Genomic DNA, 19,069 nt, shown 5'->3' with positions numbered 1-19,069 from the left:
ATAAATGCACATACATGTTTTAAGTCAGTTGCAATCTCAATGAAATGAATCTCAATGAAATGAAATGATGTTTACCTTCATCCTGGTTTACAGTCAAAACCAAAGTATATTGAAGCCCTTTTGGTACCTTTTTAATGCTTATTGGATGGGATCCAAGATAACCCCTGAGCATCTCTTTTCAATGTCAAAACGGCCATGGTGGTTCCAGAGGAAAATATAACATGTTCTACTTGTGTGACTATATGAATATACAACCCCACTCTTCAAATATGATATTTTTTGTTAGTATAATTGGCTGTGAAATGAAAATTTCTAGGAAAGTAAATAATGAAGTAAAATTTTTTTTTACACACATGGAGGCTATTTCTTATCTATTTCAAGCGGTAAGGAATTTGGTAGTAATCCAGGATTTCGATAACACACAGTTAGTCCCTTGTTTCCTTGGTGGACAGTTTCTCCCACTCCTCTCTGTAATGTAAAGGATCAGCGTCTCATTGCCATTACCTCCTGTGGGTGTTGCGGTTGCTGTTCACATGCCCTCTTCCCGTGCATCCTGGGGTGGGACACTTGAGCACATTTTCATGCATGGCAAGGACTAAGCACAAAATATCACACAAATGAAAAGAATAATATACCATAAATACATAACACACTAACAAATTGATTTCTCAACTTTGCATTTAAATGAATTTAGTTATATAATCCACCATGCTCCCTCCCCATAGAATTGAATTGAAATAAATTGATTAAATAACTTGAATAAATTGGATTGAAATAAATGAGCACTTAAAAACTTCAAAAATTAAATTCAGCAAGCTTGTTCAAGTTTCAGTTTCTCTAAACTTCATGTCATGGTTAACACTAGCCTTACACAAGACTATTCAGTTTATATTTAACTTAAATTGAAAAGCTCATAACCTTCCTTTTACATTTATGTGCTTTTCCTTGGGGGAGTGGATGGAGAGCATTATTTGTCAGATGGTTCTTTCTATCTTTTTCCCACAGTATGAAGTTCTGAATATAGTCTTCTTTATTTCCTAAGAGATACTATTTTGATTCTTTGTCCACTGCTCCCCACCCCACTGCCCTTTGGTGACTGGTGAAAGGGTACGGTTGAGCGAACCCTCAGGTAATCAATCTGAGAACTGCTAGTCCAGCAGGACAGTGCCGAACTGACTAGATTCAGTGATTTGCAAGACCATGCTTTTGAGGAGGGTGATGCTGAGGCGTTCTCACTACTGTGGTTTGTATGACCAAGAGGTGTTTCAATAAGTAGGTTCGAAAAGTAGAAGATGTAACACACAGATACTTCAAAACTTAGAAGGAGGCAGCCTTTTGCTTTTCTTTGTTTCTTAGCTTACAGAGGGGCTGTGGGTGGAGAGACCAACTAAGGTTTTCTCTCACTCAGCACCCTCGGAGGCTGCAGGATGTCCTGGGGCGACATCACAAACATCACATGTCCCTCTGTGCCAAGGGGAGGCCAAGAGGACACCGGTGATGAGATGCACTTCCCATATTTGGCTGATGCACTGAGGCCAAGACTGCTCATGGGCTTACAGAAGCCATTCCTCCAGGCGAGAAAGGACTGTGCAGTCCACATTGCATTAAGCATGTCTTTTATTTTCTATATTCTGATGCTTTGACATCTGGGGCCTTGCTAACTTGGGAGAGACTGCACCGCCAGAGCTAGCTAATTCCTGGAAATAGTAAACACTTTTCAAATGCAAACCAACCAATTCCAAGCCCACACCCAAGCCCTCCTTTATTGGGCTCTCATACTTCAAGACACTCTCCACCTGTCTAATCCCCCAGGGCCAGTACCAGACAACTACAGACAGTCCACAAGCCCCAGAGCTCACTGAAAAAATTCAAACTAGCCAATCCTAAGCCTGCTTACCATGCTCCTTCCCACAGAAACCACAACGAAGGCTCTTGCCCACAATTCCCACCCCCCTTCTACTCCTGACTGACCCTGGTACCTCCCCACGTGGCACTGCCTGGAATGGCATGCCCCTCCTCTTGGGAACTGTGAGGAACAAATTTTCTTCTCAATGTCAATCATCTCCTGATCTATTGGCTACACGATACCCTGGTTTTCTATTAATACACTACATTTTAAATATCTAGCTAGACGGAAATTGTCTTGACACAGAGAGAGAGAACTTTATATTTCCATTCCTAAGTCCAAATTGGAGGAGAAAGAGGATAACATTGTGATGCTGTGGCACATATAAGAAGCTGCCCACTTCTTTTAGTGGCAAGCAGTACTCACTTTCCAGGGGAACCCGCACTTTGTGGGGGCACCCCGAAAGGCTGCGGTGGTGGGGGTAGAGGCCTGTCACGTGTCCCGTGCCATCACACCCCGGGATGGGGCACTTGGTTTCTCTCTTTTCAGGCCTCAGTGAATCTACAGAGACATTAAATCAAGAGATTCATTTGGTTATTCTTCTTCCCCTTCCCATTCAGTAGAGTGGCCTTGCAGGGTGACATTCTCACTTTATTCAGTTTCATGATGATAAACATTCTTCTCACATTGCCTTGAATAAGACCCTCAACTAAGACCGTGGAAACATAAAAAATGTTTCCAATTTTCTTGGTTTCCTAAGCAAAGGCTGACACAGGGCAAGGGAGCGTTAAAATATAGGGATAGTTTTAAGTTATCATATCACACATTGTAGTTAGCGCCTCGTTATGAAAAAATCAACCCTATACCAGAGGATGCACAGGCTCCCGAAAAGACAAAAAAAATGACAAAGATAAAGAATTTACTTAAACAAAAACTACCTCCTATTGAAGGAGTCTGGAAAAAGCCGGATTCAAATTACAAAGCAAGTAAGCCAGCATATCTGAGAAGGGCCTGTCAGGCCGTGTCCCTGCGGGTCCTGGCAGCATGTGGCCCTAGGATTTTGGGTCCAAGCAGCTGCTCCCAGACACGTGCAGGGCCCGATCTAACAAGAGTTAGAACAGGGAGTCAGGAATGCCATCTCGTGCCATGCCTGACCGCGTGGCAGTGCTCAGAGGACTGAGATTCCAAAACCCCAGTGGATTGCCACTTTGGATCAATACGCGATAGCCGCAGAGAAGAAACTTTGGTTTTACTCTGAACGCAGAAACTGAAAACTGAGGCCATAGGATGACGGCTTGGCAAGGAAACGTTCTTGCAGTAGTCTTACAGAGAACGGAAATACAGAGAATGGAGGCCGCCGTGAGTGGTCTAGAGGGTGCTGCCAAGAACACGGGGTGGCGGTGGGGGGGTCACAGGTGCAGCCAGGTGGAGAAAAGGGACACCTTGTGACACAATTTGTCAGGCTGCCATGGGACGGCAGCCTGAAGGGCTGAAGACAAGCCTGGGGTTTTAATTTTCTGGCACACCCATTGCTGAAGGGTAGATAAAGAGTTATATAAATATATAAAATGAATGAGGACTAACATGAATACTGATGAGGTTAGAGCTAACACAGAGGAGGCCTTCTTTAGAAATTTTCATACTGGTGATTGAGATGGTAGATAAAACAGACAGGCCTTCTCATAGCCAGAATCTCTCCCCTAACTTGTGCCTGGAATGATAATGCCAACCACTGGGGCAAGCATACCGGGCATTCAGAGGAACCAGAATCAGAACGGGCATGGGAGCCTCAGAGACAGGGCCAGTGTGGAATGGAGGCAGGCTGCAGGCTTCTCGGAACACGAAGCATCAGGAAAAATGAGCACACTCGATGCTGAGAGCAGAAATAAAGAATCTGTACGATCCTGCCGCAAGAAAGCTGCCGGGATGAAACTCGGGGAAGAGTCCTGCGGCGCGAGGATGCGGAGGACCCATATGTTCCTGCTCCGAGCGTGGGACCGAGAGCAGGGCAATGTCGCGGGATGCGACAGACATCTCCCGGGCGGAATATTGCGATGAGCAGCCGTGCCTCCGTGATAACATGCCACCCCAGTCGTTGGATTATAAACGGTCCTGGGCAGATGGGCACAGCAGGTTGTATGTAATGCAATTATTTGGGGACATGGTTTCAGCAAAGGGGGAGGAGCCAAGGATCCTTCAGGTTATCGCATACACTGCCAGGGAGGGGAGGGTCAGCAGAGAGAAAACTGTAAGTTTTAAGTGAGAAATGAACAGCTGAAAGACAGGGATGCCTTGAGTAGCAGGCATTTATGTTTAATGAGAGATAGGATTTAAATGCCATGATGTCGAGACAACGCTCTGTTTTCTGTAAGAGACAAAGGGGCATATTAAGAATTTGGACAAGTTCTATGATTTTGTGGATATATATTTTATTTAATCTAAAAATATTGCCAAATTTCAAGCTGAGTTGGGCATGTAATATCTGTAGACAGCTAGTCAAAACCCTCGAAGTTTGATTAAGCAAAAATAGGAGGGCTGACACCGTCTAAGAGTGAATTAGAAAAAAGGAAATGCAATGTGTATTTTGATGCCCTTCCTCCCTTGAATCTCGTCCAGGTGAGGCCACATTTCTAAGCCACATTGAAAGGTTTGGCGTTGAGCGTTTCTCCTCCTTGCCACACCATTTGTCTACAGGAATCCAGAGAGGGTGTGGGAGATAAGGCAGGGCTGGCACCTGCCCAGGTGTGGTCCACTAACAGTCCATCAGGCCCCTTTGTCTGCAAGCCTCCTCTCTGCAGGGGGACAAAGATGCAGCAGAGACGCTCTAGAGGGCAGAGCCAGTGTGCAGGATAAGGAGCCAGAGCTGGAGCTCTCGGCTCTCTCAGGCCTGGCTCTTCTTCCTCTTATTTTCTTCACTGAATGCTGCATAATGAGGGTGAATTTATACTTGGTGACTGATCATTATATTCTGGTTTGCCTGGGACAGTCCTATTCACATCTGATATACTCATGTGATGGTTCCTATCACCCCCCTTTACTCTAAAAGTCTCATAGGCTGTACAGTAAATGATATGGTGACTCTACTTATATTGCTACCTAATGTCTTACTAAATGCTTAATAGCAACAGTATAGCAGAACTTTTTTTTTTTTTTGGTGAGGAAGATTGGCCCTGAGCTAACATCTGTTGCCCATCTTCCTCTTTTTGCTTGAGGAAGATTGTCGCTGAACTAACATCTGTGCCAATCTTCCTCTATTTTGTATGTGGGACACCACTACGGCATGGCTTTGAGGAGCAGTGTGTAGCTCTGTGCGGGATCCGAACCTGCAAAGTCGGGGCCACTGAAACGGAGCGCGTGAACTTAACCACTATGCCACTGGGCCAGCCCCTAGCCAAACTTTTTTGTTTTAGAATTGCCTATGCATCTGAAGGCTTGGGTGGAATGATATTTTAAAATCCTAGTGTTTTCTCCTTAATAGCAGAGTCGTATGCCCAAGATGTATGGGAAATTAGGATGGTATTTTGGAGAGCATGGCTATCATTTGGGACGAGTGCTGACTTAGGAGCACAGAGTGCATGCCAGAGCACAAAGGACCTCTTTGCTGCTTGCTCCCACACCTGGAACAAGGAATGGGAAAGTGAATACTTGTCAGACGAAACCTATAGTTCCCCTGCAACATGCGCTTTGCTTTTTTTTGCTTCTGTTTCATACTAGTCTGGTCTGCATCTTCTTGAATATGCTTTTACGTCCCAAGGCAGGACCACACCCTACAAATACGATATGCTACTGACTCATCCAGCCCATTAGTAATTCTCTAAGTCTCCAAAATGACCCGGGTTTACAAACACAGATTCCATTGCTTTGTTAATTTTTGTAAACAAAAAAACTTTTTAAAGTGCTATAAAAATGACCAAAGGATGGTCAAGTATTTTAAACTATAGCACAAATAATTAAAGTTTCTCGGAATACTGGGTTTCATTGGCTGGAAGATATCATCAATTGTAAGATAAAACATTTTGTGTGCTAGTAAGAAAGAAAAAACTATTGAAAATTAAATTATGGCACACCATTCTGATTTCAGAAATGTTAACAATGGGAAAACTATGTATCTTAAAATGAATAAAATACAGTATACTGAAAATTATGTGTTTTGAGGATTTGAAGTAGATTTCATTTTTTTTTCTGGTTTTGTAGTTCATCAAAAAAACCCCACACGGGTCAGTTCAACAAGTTGCATATTAGTGGAGGGCACAGAGCTAAATGCAGTGTCCTGTCCCAAACCACACACTAGTCCTTTATATTCTGTCCCCATCCCAATCTTGCAGTATGTTTGTAGAGCATTATTATCTTGCTCTTCACTACATGACATTATTTTATTCTTTTTTGTTTTCTCAGCTCTAAGCTGCAAGACATTATTTGACAAGATTGCAGGTGAGTATTAAAATGGACTTAAAATGACAAAATATGCAATTGATTTCTAGATCAGTCTCAGCAATCGGAAAATCTGAACCATGCTAACACATTATTCTTGTAAGCTCTTTGGGCCCACAACCTTGATTTTCTCTAAGATACTCCTCCCCTAATTCTGTGGTTCTCAGACTTCAGGGTGCCCAAGAATCACCTGAGGAACTTGCTTAAAAAAATGCAAGTTCTGGAGCAGCGAGTCTGATGTGACCCTGGAAATCCTCATCTTAAACAAGCCCTCTGGGCACTTAAGGACCACCATCTGGGAAACTTCACGTAACGGCAGGCATCATCACCAGGCCCATCTGGTGCAAGACTCGGGGTGAGAGGGGCGGGGGAGTATCTTTATGGACGCAGGGGACACAAGGTCCCTAAAGTCTGAAGAACAATTTTAAGGTCTCCTCTAAGCATGTATACTCTCTCATTCGGGTTTGGCCCAGATGTTTGTGGACCCTGAGTTAGAGAACATGTAAAAGCATAGGCTTATAAAAGCATTAACATCCAGTTTTATCCTAAAAAGGATCAGAGCATCCTGCTTGGCTTGCAAGTAGCTTGACATTATTTTGAAGCTCCAAAGCAGTCAGAAGATCCCAGAAAGAAGGTGGAATAGAAAAATTAAATTTCTGGAATTGATCTGATTAATAAAATGATTTAAAATCCAATAAGTACTAATGTACTTCTAACATGTACAATAAAGTACCTTTTAAAAAGTACTACATATTTTTAAAAAGCAGTCAAATTAAAAGAAATAGAGGCAATGATCTTTTTTTTTTATGTATGAAAACACTGCAAAACTGACCAAGCTTGATCTGAGAACAATCTAGACAGTAGGGGAAAAAATGTTTATTTTATAATATAAATTAGTTCTTAAATTGCATTAAGTTGTCAAAAAGCTATCTGGAAGAAGTAATCAAATCTTACTAATTTCTTTCAACCCTAAAACAATTTTATTCCTAAAATAAGTGCAAAAATATGTCTTACGTTTATTGTTAAAGATTTGTCTTCCACCGAGGTCAAGAACTTTGGTTTGCCTCCTTTCCCCTGCTAGGTGCTCCAGCAGAAACCTGTCCAGCTCTTTGTAGGTGTTATGGAAAACGCAACCTCGCTCAGCCTGCAGAGCAATCGCCCGCTCCAGCAAACTTAAGTTCCCCTTCGCTTTCTGCAGGTCAACAGACTCTTTCGTCATCCCCGCCAGGCACTCAGTATCGTCCTCCTCAGCCCCAGGGAATGAGGGCTGGGCTTTGCCATCCAGCGCTTCCGAAACGTGAGCATTCTGTGGGGCTCTCCTTTCTGTTTCAGAATCACACACGTTTTCACAAGAGATAAACTTGTCTCCTTCAGTTTTTATTTCGGGAACTTCCAGGAGGTCTTTTCTATTTTCCACTAAAATATACTTTGGGACTCTGTGTGGTGTGGTTTCTTCTGAGAAGCTGGAGCCACTGTCCCAACCATTTTCTGCACTTCCAGAGTTACTTTCATTGTCGTCAGAGGAGCAGAACTGTAGCTGGACATCATCGATTTTGTCTTTTCCATCATCGGAATGAATCATAAAGCACTCATCTACTTCGTCACTCTCTGCTTTTAGAGACTGGATGCCGCTGTCATTTAAGTTTTCATTTATAGTCTGAACAGATGCATTTTTTTCAAATTTCCCCAAGTGCATTAAAGATTTGACTACGAGCTCTTGATAACAGCCATATCTGTCTTCCTTCCCATTGGAGTTTTCTTGTGCAGTTGAATGAAGGTTCTCATCCATAGGTTTTATCATGATTTCTTCTATGGAAAAAGAAAACCAATATTTGAAAAGAACAAAAAATATTTTAAAGAAGTTGCACATATATATATATATACATACACACATATGCACACATAATATGTGCAATATGTGGATATGTGGGCTCTATCAATTTTATGAACATTGGGGAGAAAAATATATATCCTCTTAAAACAAAACAAAACAAAACTTAGACCTTAATATTCTGAGAATTACCTTTAAAGAAATGAGCTATTCAAATTTTCAGCCCATTAAGAGCTAAGTGCTTCTAGAGTCCTGAAGTAGAGACTTAACAATGACAGCGTCGAATGTGAAATTGTCGTTACTATACTTCATATATTCGCAAATCTTAGCCAACCATAAGGAAATCAAATATACATAATACTATACATCATAAAAGAAATAGTCACCAGATTTTTCTGTTAGCATGGCAATGCATTTTCAAAGCTTATTTGGTTTATGTTCTCTACCTCCATAGTTTCTCAAACATACTTTCAGATTTTATGGAATGTTAGCTAAAATACAAAATACATCTACATAGAGAGGATCACTAAAAGAATTCTGAAGCTTTCAAAACTTCCTGATCACTTTCATAATTGTCAAATGAAAATTCCATGCCGAGAGAAATACAAATAAATGGGAAAATTAGCATGATCAAATAATATCTTAAACAGTACCACATTTTCTGGCCTGGTACTTGCGTACATTTGTGTAAAAGAAAATGAGACAAGAGGTGGGGATGATTGGAGGATGTTGAACGTTAACTCGTTGTTCTCAGTTCAGGGCCAACTAGAGTCTTGAGAGTCAAGGAGCCCTGCGACTGAGAACAGGCGCCCAAGTGCCAGTCTGCTCAGACAGTGCACTGGGTCTCTGCTGTCCCAGTGCAGTTGTAGTGTCGCCCACTTTCACTCTCAGTAATGGCCCAGTTGGGGTGACAAATTGTATATATACGTATACATATGTATATATATATGGTCAGCCTACCCAAGCCTCTCCCAGTGCAAACACACCAACTGAGGGTGCAGATTCACTGCTGACCTAGCCCTGGCCCAGCATGAAGAGTGGTCTGGGGAGCACGGCGCCCAGCACACACCAGGCTGTGAAATGCGCCAGACAACCCAGCAATGGCCCTTTGATATTCACTAAGACAAAAAAAAAAAAAAAGAAGCAGGACCATTTCTGTGTCTCAAAAGGCAGGGTGGGAGATGGGAAACCAAAATAATAAGCCCCCTTAAAGACTGTTAAAGACACCAAGTGAAGTGCATTCTGTGTTAATAAACATCTTCGGAGGGAAGAAAGGCTCAGGCATCCAGTGCGGGGCCGCGGAAGAGGGTGTCTGTGCAGAAGACAATGTGCTTTTTGTGTCTCATTTAATTTTTTATAAACATTGTCTCTGACAAGGACACTCAAAAATACATCTCCATCATCTTCCTTTCTGGTAATTATCTCCCTAAATCAACACTGGCCTGCCAGGATCAAGTAAATATTGCCATAGTAACTAAAAGCATTTTTGGATGAAGAGAAGAATTTAGTCACAACACTAGCCCCTTTAAATAATGCTGATTATAGGGTGCAGTCTTTTGTTGGGATCTATTCAACATAAACTGAAAAATTTAACATTTTACTTCCTAGAAAAGAGGCTGGATAAACAAGCACATAATATTTGATAGGATGGTCTATCCTCTCCTGAATTCATATCAGAGGAACTCCAGGTTTAAATAATATATTAAACATAGTCTAAAATGCAAATGAAGTTTTTCTCAATATCACGGTTGGCTATTAAGAGAAAGTGTAAAGGGTTATGATAATTTTAAAGTATTATGAACTACAGAAAACAAATAAAAAGCATTTTCAGTGAATATGCTCAATTCATTGAACTATTCTCTCACTCCACTTAACTACCCACATGTGTACAATAATGATTTATAGACATTATACCTAATTATGCATATTTGGGCTATGTTAGAGTGCTAACAAAAGCTCTTGAAAGCAACAATTACCTCTGTTGCTTAGCTACATAGTTTAAAATATTCCTATTAAGTGCAGATCACCAGAGAGGCGGGAGTGACAAAAACGCACATGTGCACTACAATGCATTTCACTGTGCCGCTGCCAACTGCTAGCATTTTGGGTCATTTCCAGTTTACATAATTGTTTGGTTCAACTGTTTGTTATATGCTAAAAGAAAATATTTATTAATTATTCTTCAGAAAAAGAGAAGTCCTGCCAATAGGGGTGCCTCTGTGCAAGGCACGCAATGGTTTCCAGGGATGTTCTGCAAACCTGAGAACCAACTTTCTATATACCCACCTCTCTCTAGCTTGCACCATAATTACAAGAAAAAAGAAGTTGAGCTAGCCTTTGAACCTGACAGATCTGTGACGAGGCGCTAGTTTCTTCTAGCTTTGTAACGGGCTGCCTACTTTTTATATGCTGGTGTGTTTTCATTGTCCCCGGTGGCCTGGTGAGGTATTTTGTGCCTTTGCCTGAAATAACTAAAAGAGACCTGCCCTTAGAGTCAGAGGGACCTTGGTTTGATTCTGAGCCTGGCACTCGTCTCTGTGCGAACTCCACGGGTTCCTTAACTTCTCTGAGCCTGGTGTCCTCCCTTGCACAGTGAGGCACACTGTGGAGGTCACACGTAAAGCAGGGGACACACATCATTCAGAAAATGACAGCTCTCTTCTCCCTTCCCAGATACTATTTTAGAAGATAGTAATGGCAGAGGATACATGGGACCCTCCACATGAATAGGGTAGGGCCTATTTTTCATTTAGAATAAATAGTGAAATTGACCCCTGTGAAAGGGCACAGTCCACAGTGCAGAGAAGGTCAGCCCAGTTCACCACCCACACCACACAGGCTATGGCACAGCTCACCAGCTGCCATGGGAATCTGGAGGGTCAGCGCACAACGCACAATGTGGAGGGAAAACTGCTGTGGGTTTGAGGTCCAGAGACTGGTGGTGTCACCTTAGGCAGGCCGATGTCTCCTGAGTCCTGGGTCCTCATCTTTAAAATGAGGATGATCCCATGAGCCAATGACTGGATGATCCGATGACATCTTAGGACAATGAACTGGTATGTTCCTGGCATGGGGTTCAGTTATTTATTTCATTTAATCTTCACGATAACTACAAGAAAGCACTTTCTACTCCATTTTACAGAAGGAACACAATGGTTCCAAGGAGCTAAGGGATTGCTCAGGATCACACGGCTAGTCAGAGAGGGGGCTGAGATCCAGACCCAGGGCCATGTGCCACCCAACTCTATGCTTCTCCCTCTGAAACAAGCTACCCCCAGACGCCACAGCCTAGGAACATCCTACGTCATGGCTGAGGTTTACAAAATGCAGCAACCCTCAGGAGAAACCGTTCAGAATACTAATAGCCTATTATTTTCCCAAGTTTGGATATTTTCAAGAGTGAATTTATAGGAAGATAGTAGAATACATTTGTCAATGAAAAAACAATCCCTAAATTATAAATAAAAATATGTAAAAACAAATACAACAACAAAACAAAAACTAACAATTAACCTCACCTCAACTTTCCCAATACCACAACAGAAAATTCCGAGGGTGCACTCTTGGGGGGCAGTCAGAGATGCGGACAGCTACCAAGGACAGCCCTTCTCTGTCCTGAGGGCACTTCAAAGTACGGGGGACGGAGGGGGGTAGGAGCTGGGACAACACTTTTCTTGCAGAGTAAAAAAAAATAAACATTTTTACCTGATATGAAAAAGTTCACACTTGTTTATTTGCTTTAAACCAAATTCTCTACTCTGAAGTGTCTGGTAATCCTAGAAGGTACATGCTAGTGGATTCTTGCATATATGTCAGCTGTTCTGCATCAAAACAACTTAAAAGAAATCCTCTAAAAATTACAACACATTTTGAGTTTGATTCCTTTAGTATAATTGGATTTTATTATAGTTGGATTTTAGTTCTGTTTTTGTAACTCTTTAAGTTACTTTTGTAGGTAAATTAGTTTTCCAGCCCTCTTGAATATGTAAAGTTTGCTGGGAATAAAAGCCCTAGAAAAATGAATTTGTCTTTTAAAGTTCTAATATTGGAGTGGCTTATCACTTATTTGCTATTTGTTGAGAGCTAATACGTGTTAAAAGCATCATCCCAGCCCCCAGAGCTCCTAATTTTCCCACATCATGGGTATGTGGTTATAAACTGGGGACTCCACACACTTGGTTAATCTCACTTCGAGGTGACCTTTCTTTTCCTCGTCTGCATTAGGAAAGCATGTGCTCGTCCTACCTCCTGGTAGTACTTCACAAACTTGTCTTCTGTTTGCCCCAGTAAGGAAGGTGTATCTGCACGGTTTTGTCCATGTTGTCTTTTACAGCCCTAAATGTCCACGTGCAGCTCTTTGAAAGACAGCCAGTTGAGGGTATGGGGTGTAGCTTTGCCATTAAATGGATTCAAGCTCATGACCTGAGCCTTCACAAGCACTCTCTTCATCATCTGAACTGCCCGCTGAAGACACAACGGGGCACACACCTGGCCAGGTAAAGACCTGGCAATACCCAGAGTAAATAAAACCGTAGACGAAAAGCCCTTATGCAAGGCTTGGGCATAACTCAACTCTCTTTCCTTCCAGAAGGTGGGGGATAACTTGCTCAGAGGGCTGAAGACAACTTAGAACTTTGCTCTTTTGACCAGGGATAGGAGCATCTGTGACCTGTCCCTTCTAGAACTGTGACTTTATGATTTGACTTTGTAGAAACTTTGCCCAGTCTGCTTTCTGAAGGTATTCAGAGCATGGTGAGAACTGGATCGTGAAGCATGGTTAGCTGGGAAATAATGATTTTGTTTGTCCTTCAATTGTTTCCTAATTATCTTTTTTCCAAAATCTACAAGCTGCATTACCTTAAGCATTAAATCTCTTTGGTCCTTAACGATCTTATCCGTAAAATTGTGACCATAATCACACATACCTCATATCATTGTTGGGTAGATTAAGTGATATAATTTATGTGCCTGGAATATATTAAGAATTCAAAAATAATGGCCACTACTGCTGTAATTTCAGCATATTCATTATTACTAGTAGTGGTTCTAGGACTAAATACAAAAATAATTAACATTTATGACCCTGCAAATAGATGTCCATCAGTACTTATAACTGAGTGTTTAACTGAGTACATTTTGATAATATATTTTCTTGGTTAATAGTAAGCATCTATGATGATCACATAACTACAATAAAAGGCGGGAAGTCAGCAGGCAGATACAGTCCTTGTCCTATGGCACTTCCGAGAATATGCTGGTGTAAAAGATGCCCATTGTCTTAAGCATTTGGCAAATTAATGTCAGCCAGATAAATACACCTCAAGTCTAATCACACTGATTCAGACTTTCCCTAATACCAGACTCAACCTCCAATTTTCACGAATCAACAAAAAAACCGACGAGCTCAAGGAAACAAAAAGAGTTAAGGACGACTACAATTTACAGATGAGCCATAAGGCTTTAAGCCATATGCTAAATACAGAAAATCCATAAAATATACTTAAATACTGTGAAATCAGAATACAATTTTGTTTTAACTACAGAATCTCAAACTACTTGCAAGCCAAGATTACTCGAGATCTGATGATTCTGATCTGAGATATGTGCTCACTCAGTCAATATGCTTTTATGTCTTTTCTATTAACACCTATTACTATTACTATAATTCTATATGCAATAGATATTTATGACCTAAGAATTTCATTGCCTTTGGTTTGTATAACATATACTTCTTTTCAATAACTTATTTAGTATATTTTGATTCTTTAAAAAGTCACATTCAGAAAAAACGTGAGTTTAAGAGGACATCTGTATGCCTAATTTTATTTCTAATAAGTCAAACTTTAGCTTTCCGGGTATTTATTTTTCTCATAAATTTCTGAGATATTTCGCATGACCTCCAACGTCAGCCTCACGCACCAAGTGGTTAGTGATGTTCCAAGCCCTGGAGACACTGTGACCACCAGGGCTAATGGGAGTAACTGTGACCCGGTGAGAACACATTCTAAAATTTCAAAATAGTAACTACATATTACTTAGCATGCAAACAGCATTTGATGAGTGAGTAAAGAATTGAATTCATGAAATATAATGTGTGCCTAAAGGTAAATTAAAATTATTTTGGAAAAATTGAGCACAGTGATAAATTTTCTATAACACATCATTTTCCTACTGAAGGAGACTCTAGGCTGCCAACTTTAGGTCCCTTCTGCAGTCCATTGCTTAAATACTTATTTAAAAAATGTTGAAAATATTAAGGTCACAGTCCACCTGTGTTGGTCCAGGTTGTTATTACCAATTCTATTTTGGGGGCTAAATAATGCTATATATGTTTATAAAACAAAGAATAAATGTTTTGTTTATACATGTCATATCTCAAATATCTTAAAGCTTAAATATGTGCTTTTATTTTGAAGGAGTTTCCAGGCATTAGACATCCGCCCTGTTAGAGAGTCAAGGTACTCTTCAACTTTCAGGCTTAGTGTCTTCTATTTTCTTCAAAAAGAGACAGAGTCCAATCCAGTGCTTTTGAAAATGGACTCAGGGCAGGGGCTCTCTTGCTTATTTTTAGACGCTCCACAGTTATTGACACAGAATTAGCCCTCAATAAATGGATGCTGTGGGAAATAGATGTTTGATTTCGCTTGCAAATTGGAATATGCTTTACAATCACACAGACTGTATGTTCTACATAAGTTAAGACTGAGTCTTTGGTGCCATGGAGTAGATAAAGTTTGGGCTGGTCCTTTGCTACCTGATGTAGGGTGATCGTTGGTTTCCAAGAGGCCATCGTCCTCCTCTGCTTCAGTCCTGTTGTCACCTTCTTTGCAGTCCATGTTGGGGCTGTAGTGTCGGGGCTTCATTAGCAGGGATTTTCTCTTGTTGACCGGGACACCCAAAGCCTGCTCTTCAGCTCTCCTCTTCTTCGCCATGGAGCAATCACATGCAGCACTGTAGTGATTGAGGCAAATTAAGAACATGATAAAATAGTTTACTGCTCTAAACTATTTGCCATTTGACTTTCATGAAGTATAATTCAAAGCCTGTGGAAACTTTGGACAAAAGGTTTAGGGTTAGTTGTTGGCACTAATAAAAACAGCCCATCCATTGAATCCATTGAACTTTGTGGATTCTATTTTACTGCCTATCAGAAGAGTTAAAAAAAAATCATCCTTAATCCTGAGTAAGCATATGTTAATCTGTGCTTTGCTTGGCACTACACTAAATACCCAGGGAGGGATGAAACAAGATTTGCACTGGTTTGCTAATCCTAAGAAACAGCTAATGTGAAAAATATACCACCAGATACAAAAAACATGCCCAGTATGGATAAATCACAAGGTTTTCCAAATGGTTGTTTGCTACTGAGACTGCTTATCTCTGCCACAGTTGCACCTCAAACTTGAGATGCCACATCCTGGTCTTTGACTTGAAAGAAAGGAGCATAAAGCGAGGGGGCAAGCTATGAACATTCAATCAACCCATCTCCAGTCACTATAAAAAAAAGTGAAAGGCTGCTACATGGCATTCTGCCTTTTGATTCTCACCCATTTGGCACACGGAACAAACAAATAAAAAGAGGAGAAATAAGATTGGATTTCACAAAAATGGACAACAGTTTATCCTTACTCCTGTTCTCATATGCTTTTATTTGGAAATGCCCCTGAGGATGGCCCTTTCAAAATAGATTTTCTACATACAACTCACTCAGAATTAACGTAGATCACTCTATGTGTTGAAGTTAAGACAAACGTTCTCTTGGCAAGATCCAGGAAGACTGGAGGGTTTAGCCAATAGCGACTCTATGAGAGATATTTATTAAATGCTCTTTGAAGAAAAATGCAAGAGCTTTAGATGAAAAGATCCTGAGGAGAGAATCCTAGACTCCGAGTAATAAGACATTACTTACTCCATCTCTAAAAGATGATTAAATACTCAGTAATATTACTAAACAAACAAAAGCATTAAATTGTTCTCTTAGAAACATCAATGCAAAGATGGTGGCTCATTCATGAAAATTATTTGATTATAATCAAATAAATAATATAGTCAAATAAATTCTTGAATTTAGAAGAGTAGATTCAAAAACTTCAGAGGAAAAAAGTATTATTCCTTCTAGGAAAAAAAAGATTCTGGAAGGAGAGATAATTTAAGAGGGTTAGAAATATCTCAGAAAAGATCGAGAATTGGAGAATTGAAAATTATCCTGAGGAAGAGAACAATCGAGTTCCTAAATAAACTAATATGCTTTTGCAAAATTTCTCTGATGAGCCCAAATTTAAAATTACCGTGTACAGAAGATGGAGCAAAAGAGAATACAATCAGATGACTATGAGAGCAAAAACATCCATTTATAAGAAGACTGCAGAAAGTGAAGACCTACGGCCTGAACCTGCCAGTTTGTCAAGGAAAACAGTCTGCGACGTGTGGTTATGATGTAACGAGAGCCAGCACAGAGAAGCAGAACTGCCTGTACAGCTGCCTTCTCTGTCAAGGAGACTGAGCTTTGAAGGCGGAGAGCCAGGAGACACATACCAAATGGGGATACAGCTCCTAGTTATGTGAAGAGTATTCAAGAAGTTCCTAAACTAGTTAAAGTCTCCTAAACCAAGTGAATTTCCATCAAAGATGTTCAGAAGATATACAAGTAAGACCACTAAACCACTATCTTGAACCAAGATTTATAGAAAATGAGAGAGGCTCCCAGCAAATGTCATTCAGATATTAAAGCAGAGAAAGAAAGTGGACTCTAAAAACCATTGCAACTTAAGCATACCATTGGTACTGGAAAAAGACTAGGAAAGTTTATGAAAACTAAACTTTGTCAGCACCAGGAAACATTGATCAAAGAGACCTGGGGCGGTGTGTGTGGTTAACAAAGTTGTCAGTTAGAAAAATGTCATTTCTTTCTTCGAAGGTTGGGGTGATGAATGAGGCTGAACGTTATGGTAACATCCTTACAAACTTTGTCTTGTTAATATTATCATCCACATTTACTTATAAATTGAACTAACATTGCCCAAATCACACAACCAATAATTGATGGGGCTGATATTTGAATCCCAGTCTGCTAAGCCCCAAAGCTCACACTCTCTCCTACATGTTGCCAAGTCAGAACAATGAATTTGGGTAATTTCTGTATGCTTCGGACAACTGAGTGAAGTAGTACTTGGATAAACCAGTCACCTTTCCAAGCGGAAAGAAGCTACTCACAACACAGCTTTGCCCAATCACTAAGGTGCAGATAATACAGGAGATAATACTGGGTTGCAGCAATGAAAAACACGTTGCAAAACGTAATGAAGACCCCTAAAATGTCCATAGTCTGGAGCAATAGAATGAACCTAATAAGATGACATTAATGGTAATAAAAATCAAGTTCAGTATTTGGGTCCAAATAATAACTGTGCAAGGATGAAGAGGATATGTAAGGTTTTATGAAAAGTATAGAGAGCTTAAAATAAATTACTGTATTGGATACCGTTTATGAAGTACTTTAAGTAATATTAGCTGTGTAATCTGCAAAAAATAATTGAATCTTTTGGAACACCAAATTCCTCATCCATCAAATAGGGAGAATAATTTCTATATCACATGTTATGGATAGAGAAGATAACACCTGTGCTGGCGGTGACAAAAATAGGTCAAGACAGAGCTGCTCTGACTTCCGCCTCAGTGCTCTGTGGACTCCGCCGACATCAGGCTGATGCTGCTGCTATGCAGCATCACCAACTCTCTCCCTGGCACGCTGCACAGATTGATGCATGCTTGTATGTCCACAAATGAATTCTACCTTTTTACATATTATTTATATTTACATAAATTACATTAGATTTATACATAATATTTGCTTTAAATCTCACATTCTGTGCATTTCTCCATTGCAAAGTAGTCAGGGCCCAGGCAGCATTTGGAGCTAAAATGAAAGGCTTTATAATAAATATTACCCTTTGTGTGTGCATGGAAAATGGTCCTTTTCCCTAGTTTTCCCTGAGGGCACACTATTTTGGCTTTATTGTGACACTTCACTGTGACACTGCAATGAGGGAAAGCCATGCTTTACATGTCACTGAAAGAAATGCCACAAAATGCTAACATATCTTCTCAAGGTTGCCAGAAATAATTTCCACTGGGTTGTGTTTTCCCATCTGTGGAGCTCTGAAATGTTAAGGAAATAAATGAGCTCTATTATCTATATTTTTCTAGTAGATGAGAAAGAAAGAGAAAAAATACACTCAGCCCTGCATTTATTGTTCTATTCAATCAAACTGTTGCTTTAAACATCCAGAGTCCTCCAGGGAACTTTATCAATGCACCAAATACCTTTCAACATCATATTTCATATCTATGGTTTTGAATTTATTAAAATATCTTTAAAAGATCAGTATTTTTGCCTGAGAGAAATTTTTGGTTACATATTTGAGACATGCATCCATTTATAAACTCAAATTCTAATTTAAAATGGTATTCCCTTTGATTACAACATATGGCTGAAATTTTATTCAAAACATGATTGGGGAAAACAACAATTAGATAACATTAATGATAGACTCAGTGCTGGAATTATGATTAGAAGTCAAATTCATTGACCTTTCAGAAAAGTGTACAACAAATTAGGGAACTCTGAATCCCCAAAATCTGTCCAATCAGCACTGGGCTCCAGAGTAGTTTTCCAGCTTATTTTCCACAGTAATAAATTCTCAATGCAAATTACTAGAAGATACTTAACAAATTAAAAAAATGTAGGTTCAGCAATTGATATATTTTGAGCACATCCTCCCAATAGAAAAATAAATGGAAGTTTTGATTCCCTGAGTCCAAGGAAACTATTTACATGCTCCAACATTTCTGTGGAAAATTAATAGTGGGTATTCCTACTGCTTTCTTCTTATTAGGCAGAATAGCATAGACTCATGGAAAGACGTATGAATTCAAATTACGAAGATTGGCAGAAAAAAGCA

General features: G+C 40.1%; 1 protein-coding gene across 1 annotated transcript in view; it reads right to left on the bottom strand.

Annotated features, from left to right (window-relative positions):
* LOC101387156 (ST18 C2H2C-type zinc finger transcription factor) overlaps window positions 1-19,069 on the bottom strand; it is a 118,284-nt gene that overhangs the window by 45,387 nt on the left and 53,828 nt on the right. The window contains exons 7-10 of the mRNA XM_014791527.2: window positions 14,863-15,059; window positions 7,292-8,086; window positions 2,273-2,407; window positions 505-595 (exon numbers count right to left, since the gene is read on the bottom strand). Coding sequence (XP_014647013.2) covers window positions 505-595; window positions 2,273-2,407; window positions 7,292-8,086; window positions 14,863-15,059 — 1,218 coding nt within the window. The remainder of the gene's footprint in view (window positions 1-504; window positions 596-2,272; window positions 2,408-7,291; window positions 8,087-14,862; window positions 15,060-19,069) is intronic.

Source organism: Ceratotherium simum, chromosome 31 (assembly GCF_057802395.1).
Source record: "Ceratotherium simum simum isolate JZ-2026a chromosome 31, ASM5780239v1, whole genome shotgun sequence".
NCBI classification, from domain to species: domain Eukaryota; kingdom Metazoa; phylum Chordata; class Mammalia; order Perissodactyla; family Rhinocerotidae; genus Ceratotherium; species Ceratotherium simum.
This window is presented reverse-complemented; position numbering and strand designations above follow the sequence as displayed.